This window comes from Lytechinus pictus, chromosome 2, assembly GCF_037042905.1.
Source record: "Lytechinus pictus isolate F3 Inbred chromosome 2, Lp3.0, whole genome shotgun sequence".
NCBI lineage: Eukaryota > Metazoa > Echinodermata > Echinoidea > Temnopleuroida > Toxopneustidae > Lytechinus > Lytechinus pictus.
Window position 1 is genome coordinate 30,157,419 of NC_087246.1, and position 20,461 is coordinate 30,177,879.

At 35.6% G+C, this 20,461-nt stretch overlaps 2 protein-coding genes across 5 annotated transcripts in view; both read right to left on the minus strand.

Moving 5' to 3' along the window:
* The window catches only part of LOC129281684 (Fanconi anemia group J protein homolog), a 41,589-nt gene extending 34,615 nt beyond the window's left edge, over positions 1-6,974 (minus strand). For 2 of the 4 annotated variants that reach the window (XM_064115244.1, XM_064115238.1), the window contains exons 1-6: positions 6,909-6,966; positions 4,473-4,615; positions 3,783-3,894; positions 2,990-3,037; positions 734-910; positions 73-212 (exon numbers count right to left, since the gene is read on the minus strand). In XM_064115244.1, the coding sequence (XP_063971314.1) occupies positions 73-212; positions 734-910; positions 2,990-3,037; positions 3,783-3,894; positions 4,473-4,559 (564 nt within the window). In that variant the 5' untranslated portion in view covers positions 4,560-4,615; positions 6,909-6,966. Of the gene's footprint in view, positions 1-72; positions 213-733; positions 911-2,989; positions 3,038-3,782; positions 3,895-4,472; positions 4,616-6,908 lie in introns of all 4 variants that reach the window. The other 2 variants (XM_064115249.1, XM_064115254.1) reach the window with 2 other exon arrangements.
* A 4,677-nt stretch (positions 6,975-11,651) lies between these two features.
* Positions 11,652-17,844, minus strand: LOC135153291 (pyroglutamylated RF-amide peptide receptor-like). Its single transcript, XM_064095817.1, has 3 exons — positions 16,558-17,844; positions 13,141-13,270; positions 11,652-12,424 (listed from the first exon to the last, which is right to left on the minus strand). The coding sequence occupies exons 1-3, from the start codon at positions 17,131-17,133 to the stop codon at positions 12,060-12,062; spliced, it is 1,071 nt and encodes a 356-aa protein (XP_063951887.1). The 5' UTR covers positions 17,134-17,844; the 3' UTR covers positions 11,652-12,059.
* Between the last annotated feature and the right edge of the window lie 2,617 nt (positions 17,845-20,461).

Sequence of the window (20,461 nt, forward strand, 5' to 3'; positions counted from 1 at the left end):
TGATGTTAACTTCCTTTGATATTAACTTTGAAAAACACCTTAAATATTCAGTGCATTTTATGACATTCTTACCATTGGACCAACAGAATTTCGTGAACGTTTCTTGGAGGGTTGAAAGTCAAAGTCATCATCATCATCCTCCTTTTTGTTAGCTCCATCTTTTTTCTCATCCTCATCCTCAGATATGAGAATAGCATTTTCTTCTTCTTTTCCTAAAAATAAAAATAAGGTTAATAAAAAAATAACCAACCTTCTTGTATATGAAAAGTATGCAGTGTTATTTTGCTTTACAAAAAATTTGCAAGTCAAAAGAAAGCTAACACTTAATATTTTTCCAGAATCTTTAAGTGTTATTCAACCATCTTGTGTCCTTTGTCACCCGACTGTGATAGATCGCGAACTTGCCCACCACAAAAGCAATAATTTGTTTCCTTCCCCTGACCCTAATTTTAAAAATTACATCTGAACACAAGTCCAAAAGTATAATTGGAATATATAAGAAAGGTATAATGTTCACATTTGAACTGAAATTCCTTTTTCTATCCACCAATGGAATGGGGGGGGGGGGTAACTCCATTTGTTTGACACTGACAGCCATCCAATAAGCCTAGGTGACACTTGCTGAAAGGATACAGCCAAGAGACGGTTAATTGGAACCAAAATCTAAGATAAAGGCATGGACATGAAAGAGTTGTATCATTCTCATTGTCAATTCTAAGTTTAATGGACATACCTTTGGATTCAACAGGAGGCGATATTTTGGAAGGCTTCTCGTCATCTTGAAATACCATACTGGAAGTAGCCGTAGATGTTGAAGGACCAGGGTCAGTGGTGGATGCTGTAGGCTTGTTGCAGCTACAGGTACAAGGTTTCCTAAAACTGTCGTCATTATAATCCTCATCGGTAGGTACTGTATGAGACAAGAGAACAAGAACAAACTTGGCTTAAGAATATCATCAAGATAACCTGGATTCAATCTAACTCAAGACATGGGATGGCTTGGTATGTATAGCACTGTTACAGTCTACATAGAAACTGGATTTTCTACATATTATGTACCTTCAAACTATAGCGTAAATCAAAATAATTTTTTTTTCAATTTTGATGAGGAAATGCCATATAATAATTCACCCTTTTTATGTACAATCTCCATTTTTCCATTCATACTTTCCTTCATGAACTGCTCAGACCATTATAATTTGAGAGTATTATAACGTTTCATATGTCAAGGCTCAACACAAGCATATGCCTGCTTGCCCAGGGCAAGTAGAATGTAGCATTGGGCAAGTATCAAAGAATTAGCAAGGAGCCCTACATATGAACAAGAAAACGGCAACAAATCACTTCAGAAAGCTCCCACAAATAGGGGTCAGTCATAATACTTTATAGAAACTGCCCAATACTGACATTTGTAAACTATTATTAAACATGTATGGAAAGAAAACCAAACCAAATGATAAGAACCTCATTTCCTGACTGTTCTTTTCAAATATTTTGTATTGCTGTTGACACATATTGGTAAAATCTAGCAAGTTTCAACAAAACTTTAATGATAAACAATACAGCAACAATGTCTTTGGCATCTTTATGTCAACCATAAGTAAAATATGACTTGACATTAAAATGTGGAAACATAAGTATGTTTGGGAGTTGATATTGATGACAAATTATCAAATTATCATGGTCTTTAAATGTTAACGATATCGCACTGAACATATTGAGAATTATTGGTGTTATGTCAAAGCTGAAATTTGTACTACCATCAAATGTATTACTCTTGTTATACAATACCTTGTTTCTACCTCATTTACAAGATGGGAATATGCTTACGATGAATGCATCAAATACACTGTTAAACCAATTATATCTGTTGCAAAAGCGTGCATTACGTATTAAATTGGTAGAACTCATTATCTGGCTCACACAAAGGACCTTTTTAAACAATTTAGAGTACTAACTATATACGAATTGTGTAAGTTACAACTTGGAGAATTCATGTACAGGTCTGAAAAGGGATTACTACCACAAACTCAAAAATTGGTTTAAATGCAACAGTGATGTCCATTGTCACAATTGTCATAACTCAAAGAAAGTACATAGCATATATTTTAGGACCACTATAGGCCAGAGAAGTGTGAAGTATCAGGGCTATCTAGTATGGTCTGCTTTAGATGATAACATCATCAAACAGGCATCATTACAGCAGTTTAAGATGAAATACAAAAGGTATCTGTGCAATTCTAAATAGTTATTAATCAAAATCAGTGTAACTCATTTTAATTCCTTTTTTTTCTGTCCTCCCCCTTATTTTCCATTAGGTTTATTTTAAATTGCTCACTGGAGGAGAGAGCTACTCCGGGAGCTTAGTTGGTCCAGGTCAAGGCTGAGGAGGGGGCAAGGCATGGGCGGCTGGGTCTTCTCTGGTTGGAGGGGGGTGTATGTCTGTTTGGTGTAGATGCATGTGAAGATCTTGTACGAGTATGTGTGCGAGTGTGATTTGTATGGATGCATGGGTGTTGGTGCAGGTGTTCATAAGGAGATGGACTCTCTTGCCATGTTGGCGGGGCGGCCGGCTGTGTGGCTGGTCGCGGCGTCCTTGGTTGCAGCTCCTAGTGTCCGATCAGGAATCCCAGGCCTGCTTCTGTCCCGAAAATCTTCTGCCTCTGACCCTACGTGCTCCCGGGTGGGCCGCTCCTTCCAACTCCTTTTCTGCCGGGGCTAGACTCAATAAGCTCTGCTTTTTCTAGCCCCAGTCACATTATTTACCATTGTATTTCAATTTTGTTATATGTTTATCTCTTTTATATGTACATGGAACAATTTTTTCTTTCTTTTGTAATTTTGTGATATAACATAATTTTCTGTAATATTATGTATGGTTTTTAATGTGAAAGAAATGACATGAAATGAAGTATCACAAATCCCTTCACTGTCCAATCAATGAATACATGTAGTTTATATTAGCTTAGCTAGATACTATCATACTTACTGTAGTCAGCCTTGTTGTATGCTTCAGCAGCTGCCTTTTTCTGTTTCTCTAGAAAAAAAAAAGCAAAAAATCAAAGAGAGTATTCAAGCTGTATGTGTAGCCACACCCTGCATTTTTAAGCCCAAAACCAGGGGCCTGTAACACAAATCTTGGCAATGATCGTAGAACATTTTTCTACGATTGACTGCATTGACTACAATGTACAATCAATCGTGAAAATCAAGCGTACGATTGATTGCTAACCTTTGTGTTATGGGACCTAGATAAGACGTGAATCATAAGTCTGTATAATTGTTTGTAAAAGACAAAATTACTCTCAGATGCCTGATCAAAATGAAATATCTGCTATTTTTTTATGAAAACCGATTGCAAAGCATGCAATGGACTGAAATTTCAGGACACAAACAGTGCATCTAGCTTTCTGATGTCAAATCACTGATCTGTAAGGTACATGTAAGTGCTTGTAGAGCCCTTATCGAGAAAAATAAAAATAATTTCAATATACATCTCTAGATGATATCAAAGAATTGAATATTTAAACTCGCACACTGAATCACAGTTGAAAAAAAAAATTCAACGGCCGTCGGCTCCTACACTTTCTATAAGATTGGTATGTTAGATGATACTCTACTACCGTGTGAGAAAAAAAAAAAACTGACACCTCACAAATCCCCAATTTAAAGAAATAATATGTAATTCACATTTTTGACGATTCACCTAAGCTTAATCCGGATTTTAATGGGATTTCCACTGTCATCAGGGCTTTAAAACAAAAGAAAAACAAACTTTTTACCTCTTTCTCCTGCCTGCCATCCGAGTGATGAGCAGAGAAGCGCAAGACTTTTACCACTCCCAGTAGGACTCTCAAGAAGGCAGTTCTGATGTCGATTAATACCTTTGATAATCTGAAAGACAACAATAACAATAATAATAGATGGGATTTGTAATGCCCCAAAACCATTATGTGCAGAGTGCTCAAGGCGCAGTGAAAGAAAGAGAGAAATCATATCATTTAACACAATTTCAAAATTTTCATGTACAGATAATTTCTGAGGCCTATTTTATATTCAGACTTTCAATTTTGGTAACTTGCCATTACGATAACTACTAATAACTACAATGAAACAGGGCTCAACACCTAATCAAAATGTAGAATTCATTGGTAGAACTTTACAATATTATATGGTAAAGTTACCATCAGTCTCTATGAAACAGAGCATTGATGATGAGATAGAATTGTAGATAAAAACTGTCTCAAAGTGGATTTATGTTGGTTATGATGAACATAGAATTATTGCATGCTTTAAGATTTTGGAATCACCAAATAAACAGAAATTAATTCTATTTTATAATATTTATGCTGAAAGTAAAAAAAGTGGATGAAATCAAGATTGTGGTCTTTATAAACAGGTTGTCCTTCTATACAGGTGATTACTAGATGAGGTTTGACTGTATAGAGATATGTAGTATGTTCTCGACTCACCATGGACATCATAGAAAGCTGGGTAGGATATGCCTTGCATGGGAAGGCTAGCTTCACACCCAGGATGGTGTACGTTTGTTCCATCATCTTGTAAAATGTAAACTCATCCGTTATCTTACTGCATCCTGGCACATGAGTGGATACTGTGTGAAACCAAATGCACAGAATCAACTCTGTTATCAAAAAAATTATTCAAGTGGAGATCAGTATCATCTGCATTACACAATTCAATAGCAGGAGTGTTGAATTTGTGATATTCTGATATCAAAATTTTATTTCCTGTCTCATTTTACCTTTGAATACACAATATGATAATCAAAGGCAAAGAGATCTGGATCTACATGGCCTGAAAGTAAAATTCAAGATTACCTTTAAAGTTAGGACATATCAAAACTTACCTGGCTCAGATGATCCGATGTTTACAATGCTGAATGGCCCCAGCATGACATGCATACGTAGCGCCAAAGATGCCACAAGTAGAAGACTGGACACAACAGTGATATTTTTTAAATGCCCAGTTTCACAAATAAGAAGGTCACCCAATTAGCATTGGTGGGTAGGTAAATTTTCATATATCGGCATGGGGTTGTGTGTATGGGGGAATGACCGTAAGGATAAGGGTGGGGCACAGGAGCGGCACAAACCTAATTTTACCTCCCAGTCACCAGAACATCTGTTTCTAATTTTGTTGTTAATCTATGTTCATTTTTTTTGAAAAAGTATTAAAATGTCAAAATGACCTCCTCAGGACTACGAGTTCAAGTAGATCTAGCTAGTGTTTTTTTTTTTTACTTCTTCCTCACAAGTTGAAGCTACAACTCACAAGTTCTTATGAACTTTTCAGTAGTTTCCGTTTTTATCTTATACATGTAATTTTCATTCTTGTACATATTGTATATTGTTTGTTATATTGATGAGAAAATCAATAAATTGATCTTGAATTTCCCAAAAAGTGTTATTTGATAGATGATTTGAGATAGCTCATTCAAAATATAAAATTACCATGTGTACTGTCAAATGTCTGTCAACACGGGGTCAATCATGGTTCAACAAACTCCAGACTCACTGGGTGGACTATTGCCGTCAGATCAAAGAGATGCAGAGACGAGTGTTAGGAGCTGAATCAATAAAGGCTGTGAAATTTATTAGCGCCACCATCAGGCTTCCTTTTATTTCCATAGAAGAGACATACAAAGTCACTTTTCAGGCCGAGGGCGAGGTAAGCAAATTTGCTCTTTTTGTATGTTTAATTTTTAATCAAAAAGAAAACGATTACAAGTATGGCTACTCACCGGAAAGAGCCCCAGTGAGTAGCGAGCCGAGGAGTTTTGGCAAATATTACTTCTGTAATGAAGCGATGTTTGCCGACTAGAATAGAAATCCAGGGCCAAACGCGGTTCAGTGTACGCGGTTAGCCTCGGAGTCAAGTGTCATGAGTGTGGATTGATTGATTGATAAAAAATTAACGACACTATCAACACATGCGTGTCATATAAAGTGTCGGACAGTTAATCTGGAAAGGTTACTATAATACAGTACAAATTACCCTAATGCAACTTTACAAAGGAACAGGATTATAAATTAGTAATTATCAGTAATAAATTAATACGTTAACTACTTCCCCGGGATAACTTCCCTACTCTTTACGAAAAGAGGAGTAGGTTTTTTAACGTGCAAATGGTGTGACTCTCCTAAGCCTGGCTTTGTGGAATAGGTTTAGTATTAGTAAGATGATTAGAGCTAACTCCATGTTCGAGGATAAAGATATAGCCTAATGGGCCTCATCATAAAATTTGTCACCTCTCTTCTCGTGTGTGTGCGCTCGTTGTGTTCAAAGAAGTCAATCACTGACAATGGAACTAGTCTACTAATAGTAATAATAGTCTAGACTAGACTATATTGGAGTGGAAAGATGCTGTGTCAGTGTCACCACACCAGCGGCGCTGACAAAACAAACAAAGTCAAACGGCACTGAATCATTCATGGTCTGTCTGGTGACTTATTTCGCAATAATGCCAAGCAAGATATTTATATATTATTATGACTAACTTGTCCAGCTGAAGGACTAGAACTCAAGTCGTGACGCCGGATCGATCATCCGCCACCTCTGCTGGCTGTGTTACTGTTAGTCTGTTAGCTCTTCGCTTCCGCCTCTTGCTTGCCCTGCTGCATGGCCATGGCTGGGCCGGGTTGATCGTCCGTCAACCCACGCCCGATGGCGGCGATACCGTACCGGTACCGTACACAGCTACGCCTACGGTATAGTAATTATTAGTTACTAGATCTTCGGTCTCTCTCGTTGTTTTTGCGCTTAGTCTAACTGCATCTAGATCGATTCACTTTCAAGATGTCTATAATCATAGCATTACATTAATAGAAAGAGAATGGTCGATATTAACATTCGAATGGCAAGTACATTTCAATTTATTTACTTACCGAAATTTGTCAGTCATCTCTCAAAATTGAATCAAATGGCGCGCCACGAAAATCAAAGAATGAGACAAATTTGAAAAGAAATAAAGCAAGGAAATGGAATTGCCGATCTTCCGAAGATATCAAAACCTTGGAGTAAGTGTTGGATATACATCGCGCACCGTTTTAATTCTTTCCCATTTGTGCTGTAATGAATATCTAGGCATGTGAACTGTAGAAAAGTGGCCTATAACTAATAAGTGGTTCCAAATTCATCCTCTTAATTGGCTCACTTCCAACAGGGCTTTGAAATTCGTTATCTTTTATAGTTGGGGGAGTTATGACCGGCTGCAACTTTGTGCATTTACACTATTGGCAGTGGCAACTTCATACATAGCCAGGTCATAAAGGGGTTCCTATGAGCCTAATTCATGATGTATTAGGAATTTTTACATAATGTGTTCACCCAGAGAATTAAAAAGTTAATTAACAACGTGACGAGGGGCAAATAATCTTCCAGCTTTATGTCAGTCTAGATCCAAGTAAATCCAAGTAAGAAAGTTTTGACAGCGTTATCTGTCCTTCCAATTCAATTTGGAATTATCATAATTTGGTAAAACATAGCCAATGACAATTTATTTAAAAAGACAGAAAAATCAAACAAGCATAATGCTGATCTTCTTTTTTGCAGTTTCCCACTTCAATTTCATTTTTACTTATTTTGATAATAATTCATTTTATTTTGTATTTTGTATATTTTAACCGAGAACGAAATAAAATGTTAATTGAATTGAAAATTCACAACACAGCACATCTCAGTGATATGCAAAATAGAGTGTCGATGATGTCACTCACTATTTCTTATGTTTTTGATGGATGAATTATCCATTTTGATTCACTTTTTACATGACCCTCTTCATTGAGCCCCTTTGAACCACTAATGTTTAGAACAATGGCCAGTGATCTAAAGATCTGTTTTACATGACAATATTTATTAGGAGAACATTAAAATATCTCATATGATAAAAATACAAAATAAATTGTAAGTGGGTGATGTCATCGGATCCCTTATATGCATACCGACCAGGATGTGCAAATTGAGCGAAAGTTTAAAATATTATAACTTTATTATTTACTTCCGATATTGATGGAAATGTCACCGTTATGTTTGATTGATTTCTCTTTCTTTATCCAAATCATTTAGTTTTATTCCAATGATTTCATCAAGGTAGACTTCCTCCTTTATAAAGGGTTTGAATGTTTCGATCATGTTACCCTGAACTCTTTTAAATGCCCTTTAAATGCCACACGTGTTGGGATTTTTGTTTCGTTTTCGTCTTCTGTGCACTCAGTAGGGAACTTCTTCCACGGTAACCAATAGTCGCCCTAGCTTACGATGCTTTTTTTGCCATTCGAATCCGTTCATGCCGTTCGGAATTCCATTTTGAAAAGATCCATTCTGGAGAAGCATTATCGTAAGAATGGCGTTCTAAACGGCATGGGTGTACAAGTTGTGAACGGACAAGTAATTAAATGATATTCCAAGTCGTGTGAATATTTATTGTAGTCTGTTCCTGATTATCTATTGGTTTATTTTTATTTTTTAATATTTTGTTTTGAATACTAATTAATCAAACAGAAAAATAAAAATATAGATAAAAAGTATGCAACAGCACCGCAAACTAAATACACAAAACTTCGCATAGTCAAGGGTCAAGCTCACTGGCTTACAATAGGCCTACTGTAAGTGTTACGAATGAAATATAAAAGAAATGATAGATCCTCGCCAAGTGATGAGGAAATTTTTCTCAATGATTGTTCTCTGAGGATTTTAAACAAAAGCTCAGATAGATTGAAAGAAAACGCGAGAAAGGCTAGCTGTATCCTGTATCCTCCTTTAACATGTTCCTTTTATTCTTAAGAAAGTGAATGTGCATAAAAAAATAGCAGGATTGGCGGTCCTGGGTTAACAGGGGCGGAAATCTTTCCCAAAAGGTAGGGGGACGAGGGGCTGGAAAATTTGACAAGAAATAATTTAAAAAAGTTATCATCCCTAAATACATGTTTTATTTCGAATGATATATTTCTTACCATCATAAAAGACCTAAAATAGTAGGGGGACATTTGAAATTGTGTCCCCCTATTATTTTGAGTAGGGGGACACGTCCCCCCTGCCCCCTGGGATTTCCGCCCATGTGTATCTCCATGTTGTAAACGTCCCATTATAGGGCATTTTCGCAATTACTTCGCAAACGCTTTCTCCAACGCAGATAATTTCTTGTCAAAAGCCCTTCATTCGAACAGCTTTTTTTTTTTTAGATCGGTGAATCAAAACAGCAGTGTCGTCCTTGACAAACGACACGATGCTTTTCAACCTTTCATCCGGTCCGAATCTTAAGACGACGTACTGTCCCTGTCCAACAATTTTCGACAATGACCTCTAATCTGTCCATTGTGATTCGACGGGCATTTTCAATAGATTTTCAATGTTTCAGAAAGCGTCTGCGAAGTGGATGCGAAAATACGCTAATTTCGTGTTTAGGCCTTCACTCCTCATAATTCGTTTTACTTTAGGCCCTATTTTGTACATATTCACAGTCATTATTGGAGCTATACACGAACCATCAGCTGAGACAGCCCATGATATGCTTACTACAAATTGGGATTTCAATAATAATGGTAACAGTAAAAAAAAAAAAAATAACTTTCAGATTGTAACACTTTCATGTCCCAATACATATTTATAATGGGGAAATGAGATATGTTTTTGTTTTTTAAACTGCATACCTCCTCAACATATGATTTTAAGATATCAAATTCTCAATATTAAACTCAAGAATTATATACGTTTTACCAATTTACGCATTGAAAACCTCATTTGTATAAAAACGAACGTAAAACAAAATAAAAAAATTTCACTATATAATCGTAACTCAGCCAGAATATACGATGTTCGATCCTGGTGTTCAACACAAATGCATATTATATGAAATTCTTTGTAATGACACAATGTCATTTATTTCATCTATTAATTTCTACTTCAAGATAAAAACACTTCATACAAAATAATACAATCACTCAATGTAAAAGGAATATCAAGAATGATGAGATAATAATTCCGTTTGTATATGCATCGCATCTACTGAGCATCCGGTGTCAGTATAAGCAGATTTTATACGTTTTGATTACTGATGCAAGAAAAATAAGGTAAAATATACATGTACGTAATATTTAAAGTCTTCTTTATCATCTGTTTTTCATTCTATCTTCATTTGCTTTGCATTTAGATCTCACTTTCTCCTTATATGGGACTGTGGGGAAGCTGATACCATCCTACCTCCCACAACGTACATATTGTAAAGGTTAACGAAGCTGTGTCCAACCCAATCGCCGACTTATGACTTATGTGGGGTGCCTCAGGGATTGATAATTGGTCCATTGCTCTACACGCGTACAGTACTCCAATATCAGATATCATCAAGTCCCATGGTCAGGGCTCCGTAACACAAAGGTTTGCAATCAATCGCTAAATACCAATGACCAGTCAAGATCGTCGTTGCACGCGCACTCTGTTTACAATACTGACCGGGAACCAATCGGTGCGGTTCTTTCATACTTGCAATTCATCGCAAACCTTTGTGTTACGGAGCCCATGGAGACAATACTATATGCTGATGACAATCAAATGTATTTAGAATTCAAACCGCATGATCTACAGAATGCTACAAGCAGGATTAATTAATGTTTGTCTTGCTGAAGTCCTGTCTTGGGCCCGAAGAAATAGAAATAAAAAATCAACCCACAAAAGACTGGAGCGGTTCCTTTTTCATCTAGGTTTGATCCTGCTTTGACCCCAGCTTGTATTAAAGAAGATGGGTCGAATGTACATGCTATAACCAAAGCAATCAACAAGGGCTTCAACACCTTTAATTAAAAGAACATGTTAGGTTCATGAATCAATCTGCAATGTGTTCATTGAGAAGAACTGCAAAAATTCGGAATTACTTGTGTAAAAAGACCTCTGAAACGTTGATTCACGCTTTTGTTTCATCCAGAATTGACTTTAGCTATTCACATTATATGGCCTGTCTGAAAAAAAGATGTTTTAAGAAACTTTATATAATGCAATACAGCGCAGCCAGAATTAGTGCTCAAGGTCAAGATCCTGAAACGCCCTTGTCGTCACACTTGCATTGGTCATGTTGGTTGCCTGTACAGAAGATAATTGCTTTCAAGATTCTGGATTTATGTCATTCAACATTAGTTAGAAAGTCGACATCTCTGTCTGATCTGATTACTGATTATGTCTCATGAAGAATTTTCCGCTCTTCTAGCCAGAATTTATTAACTGTACCAGCAATGTCTCACAAGTTCAATTGTGGATCATACCTATCTACGGGCCATTACTTGTACTTCCATCTTCCTCAAATCGTTAAAAACATACTTGTTCTCATGTTAAACTATTTTGAAAGGTGTATAATAATGTTAGTTTGTTAAGTTTTCATTTAATATTTATGTTACTTATTCTAAGTTCAGACTGGTATGAGACTAAATTACTTGTATGTAAAGCGCATAGAGATTCTGTTGAATATTATGCGCTATAGTCATCTATTACTATTATTATTATTATTGATTTTCTTTTCTCTTTAAGTATTTTTCAATTCTTTTGTAATTTCTTTTCCCTTTTCCTTTTCCTTTCCTTCTTTTTATTCAAATTTTTCTATTTTCCTTTCTCATTTTTTTATTTTTAACATTTTATTATTTTTTCTACTCTTTGTCCCCTTTTTAAATATTTCATCTTTGTTCTTGTTTCTCTGGTATAAAATAAAACGAAACAAAATGGTACTGAATGTAATAAGTGCACAGATATACGAGCGTGCTAATTCACAAAGCCACGGTATACTGACGTAAGATTGCCCCATTGCCCTCACTGTATTTACATTGAGCTGAGGTTAAGAACAGATTCTTTGTTTTGCAATTAAAGACGAATGTAATACGTTGATCCCACGTTGATAATCTTGATCTACTAGACTCGTATCTAACAAGTTCATATTATTTGATAAACTTCCCTAATCTAAGTAAAAAATTTTCCTAACTAAAATCCTTGTACCATTATTTTCTTTTAGAGAACTTTCACCGTTTGACGGTCGAACTTTGAGGAAAGTAGCGACGAATCTACACATTGGTTGATCCCGTACCCCTGTCAGATGTACCACCAGTCCCTGTTCCGCTCCCCGACCCTAGGGGATGAACTGTTGTCCCTCCAAGCAGGAGAGCCTGACGAACCCCCCTTTGAAATGACTTGTTCTTGAAGACGTAAATAAATGGATTCACACAGGAGTTGAAGAGGGCGATGATGACCGTAAAGTGGTAGTACTGAGATGCGAAGTCGACGGGTGCACCGAATGTGAAGGCAAGAAAGAGGAAATGGTTGGGTCCCCAGCATAATGCGTAAACCAAAACGACGATCAAGAGTGTCTTCTGCATCTCGTCTGCTGCTCTCAATTGCCATCGGTCCTTCTTGATCCCGGTCTCACCACCTATATTTAAGATTTTCATGGGTTAAAGATACAAATCTATGAAACAATGTTTTAATTTACTGAGTACAGACAGTGGCAGATCATGGGTTTTCCAAAGGGGGGGGGGCATTTTTGTAGATGGACATTTTTAAAAGCAAAAAATTGAGGTTTTTCACTACAAAATGCCGGTCATTTTATTGCAGGAAAATTTGACAAGCAAAATAAAAAGGTCATCACTTGTGTATGCATAGCATGACAACATATTCTGGCTGGGAGTTAGGCTATGCCTAAAATTCAATTTCCAGATTCGATATTTGGAACCCAACTCTATATGGCCTGCAATAAATCCCGGCAACGGTGACAACAGCAAAGCCGAGACGAAGAGAGGAAAACCACTGAGCTCAGTGTTATTAGTTAATTTATTTATTTATTCATTCATTCATTCATTAAATTATTCGTTCATTCATTCAATTCAATTAATTTCAATTCAAGTCAATACTTATTTTCTTCCGATTGACACATAGGTTACATCCAATTTCATATAAGATAACCAAATCAGTAATACAGAAATATAACAATGAATGTAAATATAATATGTAATGTATGTACATGGAAGAAGGCGTAAAATGCCTTTATCCATTCACTCACTCCTATATTCGTTCATTCATTTAGTAAAATGATAAAACAAAATCTTCTTCCTGATCCCAGAATATAGGGTCCAACGTTACCAAACTAACCTGCTTGTGCATCACCGCTGCTCATTGATTTGGCCTGCTTCCGTAGTGCAATGATGGCACGGGTCTGAAGCACAAGGTTGATTATAATGGGCAGGGCATACATAAACATGAAGAGAAACACTCCCAAGATCTGAGAATGTAAAGACAATCGAATAAAAAGATCATGACTGCTTAGAATAGTTGCTGAAAATTTCAGGATAAGCAGCAAAAATGAAATGACATAATCACGGTTTACACAGGTGACTTTGATATACCGTTTGAGTAAAACAAAACTTGACACCTCACCAATCCACAATTTAGGGGAAAAAACACATCACAAACGCATAATCATTATATATGACTTGAAAGAGTCTCTTCTCACATATGATTTGATACCATATTTATGGCCGGGGTATGTGTTTAAGGCAAGCCATTTGCCCAATAAACATGATAAAGGCGATAAACTCAATTTATCGCCGAAAAACCTAGTTTTTCGGCGAAAAACTGAATTTATCGGTGAAAAACTAGGTTTTTCAAGCGATAAACTTTGTTGTTCAATTTTGATTTTTGATAAACTCAGTTTTTCACTTTCGAAAAACTGGGGTTTTCACTTTTGATAAACTAAGTTTTTCAATTTGAAAAACTTAGTTTATCGAAATCGAAAAACTAAGTTTATCACTCGAAAAACCTAGTTTATCGCCGATAAACTAGGTTTTTCAATTTCGGTAAACTTAGTTTTTCATTTCGAAAAACTCAGTTTATCAGATTAAAAAAAAATAAGTTTATCACTTGAAAAACCTAGTTTATCGCCGATAAACTAAGTTTTTCAAATTCGATAAACTAGGTTTTTCGAATTCGATAAACTAGGTATTTCGATTTGAAAAACTCAGTTTATCGAATTCGAGAAGCAGTATTTCGATAAAATAGGATTTTCGACTGATAAACAGAGTTTTTCTAGATAAATTGAGTTTTTCAAGTGATAAACTTAGTTTATCGGCGAAAAACTGAGTTTCTCAGTTTATCGAAATCGAAAAACTAAGTTTATCACTTGAAAAACCTAGTTTATCGCCGATAAACTAAGTTTTTCGAATTTCGATAAACTAGGTTTTTCAATTTCGATAAACTTAGTTTTTCAATTCGAAAATCTCAGTTTATCGGATTCGAAAAACTCAGTTGATTACTTAAAAAACCTAGTTTATCGCCGATAAACTAAGTTTTTCGAATTTCGATAAACTAGGTTTTTCAAGTTATAAACTTAGTTTTTCGATAAACTGAGTTTATCGAAATTGAAAAACTTAGTTGTTCGAAATTGAAAAACTGAGTTTATCGCTTGAAAAACCTAGTTTTTGCGATAAACTCAGTTTTTCGCCGATAAACTAAGTTTATCACTTGAAAAACTCAGTTTATCTAGAAAAACTCTGTTTACCAGTCGAAAAATTTAGTTTTTCAAGAAACTCTGCTTTTCAAGAGAAAAACTAAGTTTATCAAACAACTATGTTTATCGCTAAAAACTAAGTTTTCGGCGATAAACTTGTGTTTTTTTCGTGTTTTGGCGTTTGCACAAAAATATGCGTTATTCAGTCTGGTTCAAGGCGGATATGGTGTTGGCCAGTTGCGTTTAGAGTTTGAGGAAAATCCTCTTTAAAATAAAACACAATTAGAGAGAATCCTGCATGTACAACCACACTCTAAAAACACTGAGTAAAATTTTACCCAATATTTGATAGAAAGGGAACATGCATGTTTGCTGGTTATTTTTTACCCGATATTGGGCTATTTCAACGCAACATGGCGCAAAATTTACAAAATAATATATTAATTTACCCAACCAACATGCATGTTCCCATTATGACCAATATTGGGTAAAACTTTTTAGAGTGCACACCCGGGAGTGCACACCTAAGGGAATCATCTTACATACACACGATCTGCCTCCATGGCATTCGCTTTTAGCCCACTATAGACAGGTGGCCGCAATATAGAGATGACCACTAAAATAATGTATCATTACTCGTTTTGCAGTATACTTAACTAGACTTGGCGTCCGGATGAAATACATCATGGACGTCCGAAATAACATACTTATTATATCATAGCTTTTCCGAGATTCCCGGGAAAATGATTCTTAAAGGACAAGTCCAACCCAACAAAAGATTGGTTTGAATAAAAAGAGAAAAATCCAACAAGCATAACGCTGAAAATTTCATCAAAATCGGATGTAAAATGAGAAATTTATGACATTTCAAATTTTCGCTTAATTTCACAAAACAGTTATATGCACATCCTGGTCGGTGTACAAATGAGGAGACTGATGACGTCATCCACTCACTATTTCTTTTGTATTTTATTACATGAAATATGAGATATTCTAATTTTCTCTTCTCATTGTCAAGTGAAACAACGATTAATTCCTCTCTGAACACGTGGAATTAGCATTGTTTAATATTAGTCCGCATTGTCAAATTTGTAAAAAATGAAATATTGTATAATTTAAACAATAAAAAACAAAAGAAATAGTGAGTGATCGACATCACCGACTGGCTCATTTGCATGTCACTGAGTTGTGCATATCACTGTTTTGTGAAAAATAAGCGAAACTTTAAAATGCCATATAACTTACATATTTTACATCCGATTTTGATGAAATTTTCAACATTATGCTAGTTTGATTTTTCTCTATTTATTGAAATCAAAATTTTTCTGGGGTGGACTTGACCTTTAACTCTTAAACATCATTTCGACTTCTGAAATGTTAATTGTCTCTTGAAATGTTTTCTTTCTTCCGAAGATATACACAAAATAGGATCTACGTCCTTTGATATTATATCTTTAATGTGATATGAGCTGTAAGAACTGCGTTATTATCATTATTATTATTAAAGTTCCGTTCGACATTCCGTCCGGTTGGCCGTCTTTGTGGTCTTATCTTTTTCATCACTCTTTCCTTTTCCATTATATTCGTTCATTCTTTGACACAGGGATGACTACTTTTTTGTCTGAAACTAGAAAATCCCCCTCTGTTTCTCCCAACTATATACAAGCTCTATGATAATTTGGTATAAATAGCACTGAAAGTATTAAGTGACATTGCTAATACTTCTACTTCTACCGAATTCTACCTCTAGTACTTATATTATTGTTCTCATCTAAGCCTTTAAGTAACATGGCCCTGGGAAGCGGGGGTGCTGAGTGTGTTATTCTCCATAGGCAGCACCCCAAGGTATTTTGAAAGATGTGTAAAAAAGTAAAAATTTAACCAAAATTACCTTCATTTTGTAGTTAACCCCCCCCCCCTTTTTTTTTTCTTTTCAAATTTACATCAGAAACCCCAGACAGCTAATCTATATCCAGGTGCTGATTCAGCAGGATGAGGGTTAGTTGTGTTGGGTTTCGAGCAGTGGACGTTCTTCCAAAAGAATAGCTAGGCAGTTTACTTACCATCGAATGAACCGGGCTCCGGAGAGGGACGAATACACAGATTCCGTCGGAGGGATAAAAGGACGCCATGTGATACGAAGCCAAAATCAGAGAAAACACCCAGCATGCAACGACAAAGATGATGGTCAGTCTGGTTGTGAAGTAGAACTTGTACCGAACGGGGTGAACAACGGCGACATAACGCTCTGTTGTGACGGCGATAAGACTCAAACCCGATGCGACGATAGAAGCCCAGAGCAGAGACTTGGAGATGAAAAGACGACAGTACAGCTGGCCCGCGAAACCGGACGGGGCAGGTGGAAAGTTCGGAAACAGATGCAACGGAATGACGAAGACGGCTGTCACGAGGTCATTGATGGCCAGATTGATGATGAATTGACTGGTTCGAGTACGGAGTGAAGGGATTCGTAGGAGAACGAAACACACGAGGGCGTTACCCGTAATACCAGAGAAGGCGATCAAGCCGTACATCGTGCGAACAAAGGCGCTATTTTCGATGCTTCCCGCATTCCAAGCCACAAAATCATCGTCGACAGTGAAGCCATTGGTGTCTATCGATTCAGTTGGTGTTTCCATAACTTGGCTCTTTTAGTCTAGGTGATTGGTGAAACAAAATGTTCAGAAAATGGTACAAGCATGAAAACTGGCACAAAGGTAGGTTATTTTAAACATTTTTAGCAGGGGGTGCCAACGTGAGTTTACCAAATATAGCAACGGTTGCATGTAACATATTTACTTTAGTAACTGAGTATATTTGGACTTGAGTAACATTTTCACGAGCGATATTTCACATAAATTGTAATCTAAAGCATGTTCCTTCGTATCACAACAGTTTTAATCCATTTGTTCATAGCAACGGTTTCTAAGGGACCCTTTTCCATAGCTACAAATTGTTTATCATAGTTCAGATCAATATGATCAATATAATTTACTCAGAATAGATCAGAAATTAAATCTGGCCCATAGATTCCTCATGCGATGAATGTTTCCATATAGACCCAATGAGCACCATAGCAACGGTTGCTAGGTAAATTTTTCCACATTAACCAATTCTTATAGGGTATGTTTTTTCACGATCATAATGTCTATGAGCCACACCTTTTCTATTAAAGCATTAATACATTAATCACAACAACCCACGAACAATAATTATACCATGTATACACGCCCGTGCGAAGTACCAGATGCTAAGTAACATGTTTTCTGTACCAACCAATGGTTAAAGGTCTTATTGTAAGATTATTGATGTGTGTAAATCATAGAAGTACTGATAAATGCTTATAAAACGTAAAACCTTGCAAAAATTTAACTACTTCATGATATGGTTCATATCACATATGGATATGTTCAAGCTACCTCTTGAATAGGAAGCAATATGTCTTTTTAAACGGTTGCAATTCTCAAATGAAAAAAAATAATTGTGGAGTTCCCCAGGGTAGTATTTTAGGCCCGATTTTGTTTATAGTTTATATTAATGATTTTTGTAGATCATCAGACGTTCTTTCTTTCATTCTCTTTGCGGACGACTCTAACTTATTTTTTTCACATAAAAATCCTCTTCACCTTGCTAATATAATCAACTCTGAACTAGAAAATGTCACCGAATGGATAAGAGCAAATAAATTGTCACTAAATCTTCAAAAAACAAAATACATGTTGTTTAGCAACTCCATAAATACACTTCCTGTTGATATTATTTTGGATGGAACTCCCTTGGAAAATGTATCCCATATTAAGTTTCTTGGAATAACAGTCGATAATAAGCTCTCATGGAAATTTCACATAGATAACATATGTAAAACTATTTCACGCAACATTGGTATAATTAACAAGCTTAAATTTTGTTTACCATTATCGTCCCTGCTTACATTATATTCATCCCTTATATTGCCTTATTTAAATTATGGAATTTTAGCGTGGGGTAACACACAACAAACACTCTTAGACAAATTACTCCTATTACAAAAGAAGTCTCTACGTATTATATGTCACACGGCATATTTGTCTCATACTGACCCATTATTTTTTTAACATAGAATATTGAAAATTAAGGACTTATATTTGTTTAATCTCGGTCAGTTTATGTATAACTATAACAACAACAACCTCCCAAATGTATTCAATTCAATGTTTCCAAAAAATCAATCCATTCACAACTATCCAACAAGGCGATTGGGTGAATTTCATTTACCACTTTTAAGAACTTTGCGGGCTCAGAACACATTTATATACGATGGACCGAAGTTATGGAACTCACTTCATAATGATATAACAAATGCAAAATCTTTGAACTCTTTTAAGACTAAATTCAAATTATCTCTATTAAAACCTTATAATATACTCCCAAATTAATTTTAATTCATCATTTCTGTCAAGTCATCATCATTATTATGTCAAGTCATCATCATTATTACTTTAAACTAAAATTAAAACATAAAATTATTATCCTTTTTTTTATTAAAAAAATCTGACACAAGTCCTTCTCAGATGTGCTCATTATTGTGTCTATCCTCTCCTCTATTTTCTCCTCTCCAGTCCGCTTATCCGCCTTCCTACCGGTTATTTGTTTAACGGCATCAATCACATTTTTCGTGCATTATATTCTTTCCAGGTTATTTTATATATTTTTTCTCCTCTTATACACATCATTGAATCCAGTTTGCTTGAGTCCACGACGGCATGTGTTCTATCTACGTACAGCAGCACCCATCCATCTTCTCAGGGCATTCTCCCCTTTTTTTTTTCTTCTCAAGTTTTTCTGGGGGGGGGTGGGAAGGGTAGATATTTTTAGGACGGGTTGCTTTGTCCTTCACCAAACTGTATATTTTTTATTACTTTGTATTTATTTTGTGAGTATTTCCCTCTCATTTATTCATTCTTTTCTCATTTGATTATCTGTATTTATACTTTGTTATTTTGTTATTTGTTGTGTTATCTATTTCTTGAGGGGCCCACATTGTACAAGCATTGCTTTTTAGTGGGTCCCTCCATTTCCATCTTAATTTAATTTCTATTGAAAAATAGTATATATATTTAAAACCTACAATGTGTTGCCCAAATCGTCTAAGTGTTTTTTTTTTTCACTACATATGTATAATTAATTTTGTTTGCAACGGATACAAATATTTATGTTTTATATATGGTATACAATTTGTTTTTGTTTGATGGAAGTGAAATAAATGAATTTGAATTGAATTTGAATTGAATTTGATATGTGCGCAATATAAATACCCTACATTATTATTATTATTATATTTCTAAAGACGATGTTTATGGGTTCCATTTTATTGGTATAATAATACTTGTTGCATGTTAAAAAATCACCTTAATTAACACCAATCTTTCTCCATTTGGAAACCATAATTATTATGGATTAACCTAAACATATGTAAAAGATCGACCATTGATGTAACTTCTGAAGGTTTCCATGGCGAAGAAGAATAGTGTAGTAGGTTTCACGGTACACCATGTATCTTTCTTGAGCAAGTTTTGGTCCTGAAAAGGACCACCCAATCTCGACGTTTCGATGTGTGTTCTTGTCGTCTCTTGAGGATTGACAGTTGAGGTAGAATTGATCGACATTTGCATCATCGAGCATTAAAAGTCTAGAAACCGTTGACATTCTGGAAATTTGTGACTATGTATTTTTCAAGAGGGGCCCTAGGAATCTCCTTTAAGATCCTGTATAATACCTACAAATGGCCATGGAAAGAATTCCACAAAATCAACATTTAACAAGAGGTCACTCTTGTAGAAGCGGTTACAAGAGCTCACCAGGAGGTCATGTGTGCTTACAACCTAAATATATCTGATCTTGGAGAAATGAAAGAATGACGGCAAATAATTGATTGAGTCCACTCAACTAAGTTTGAAATTATTTAAAACACCAAATTCTCGCCAGAAG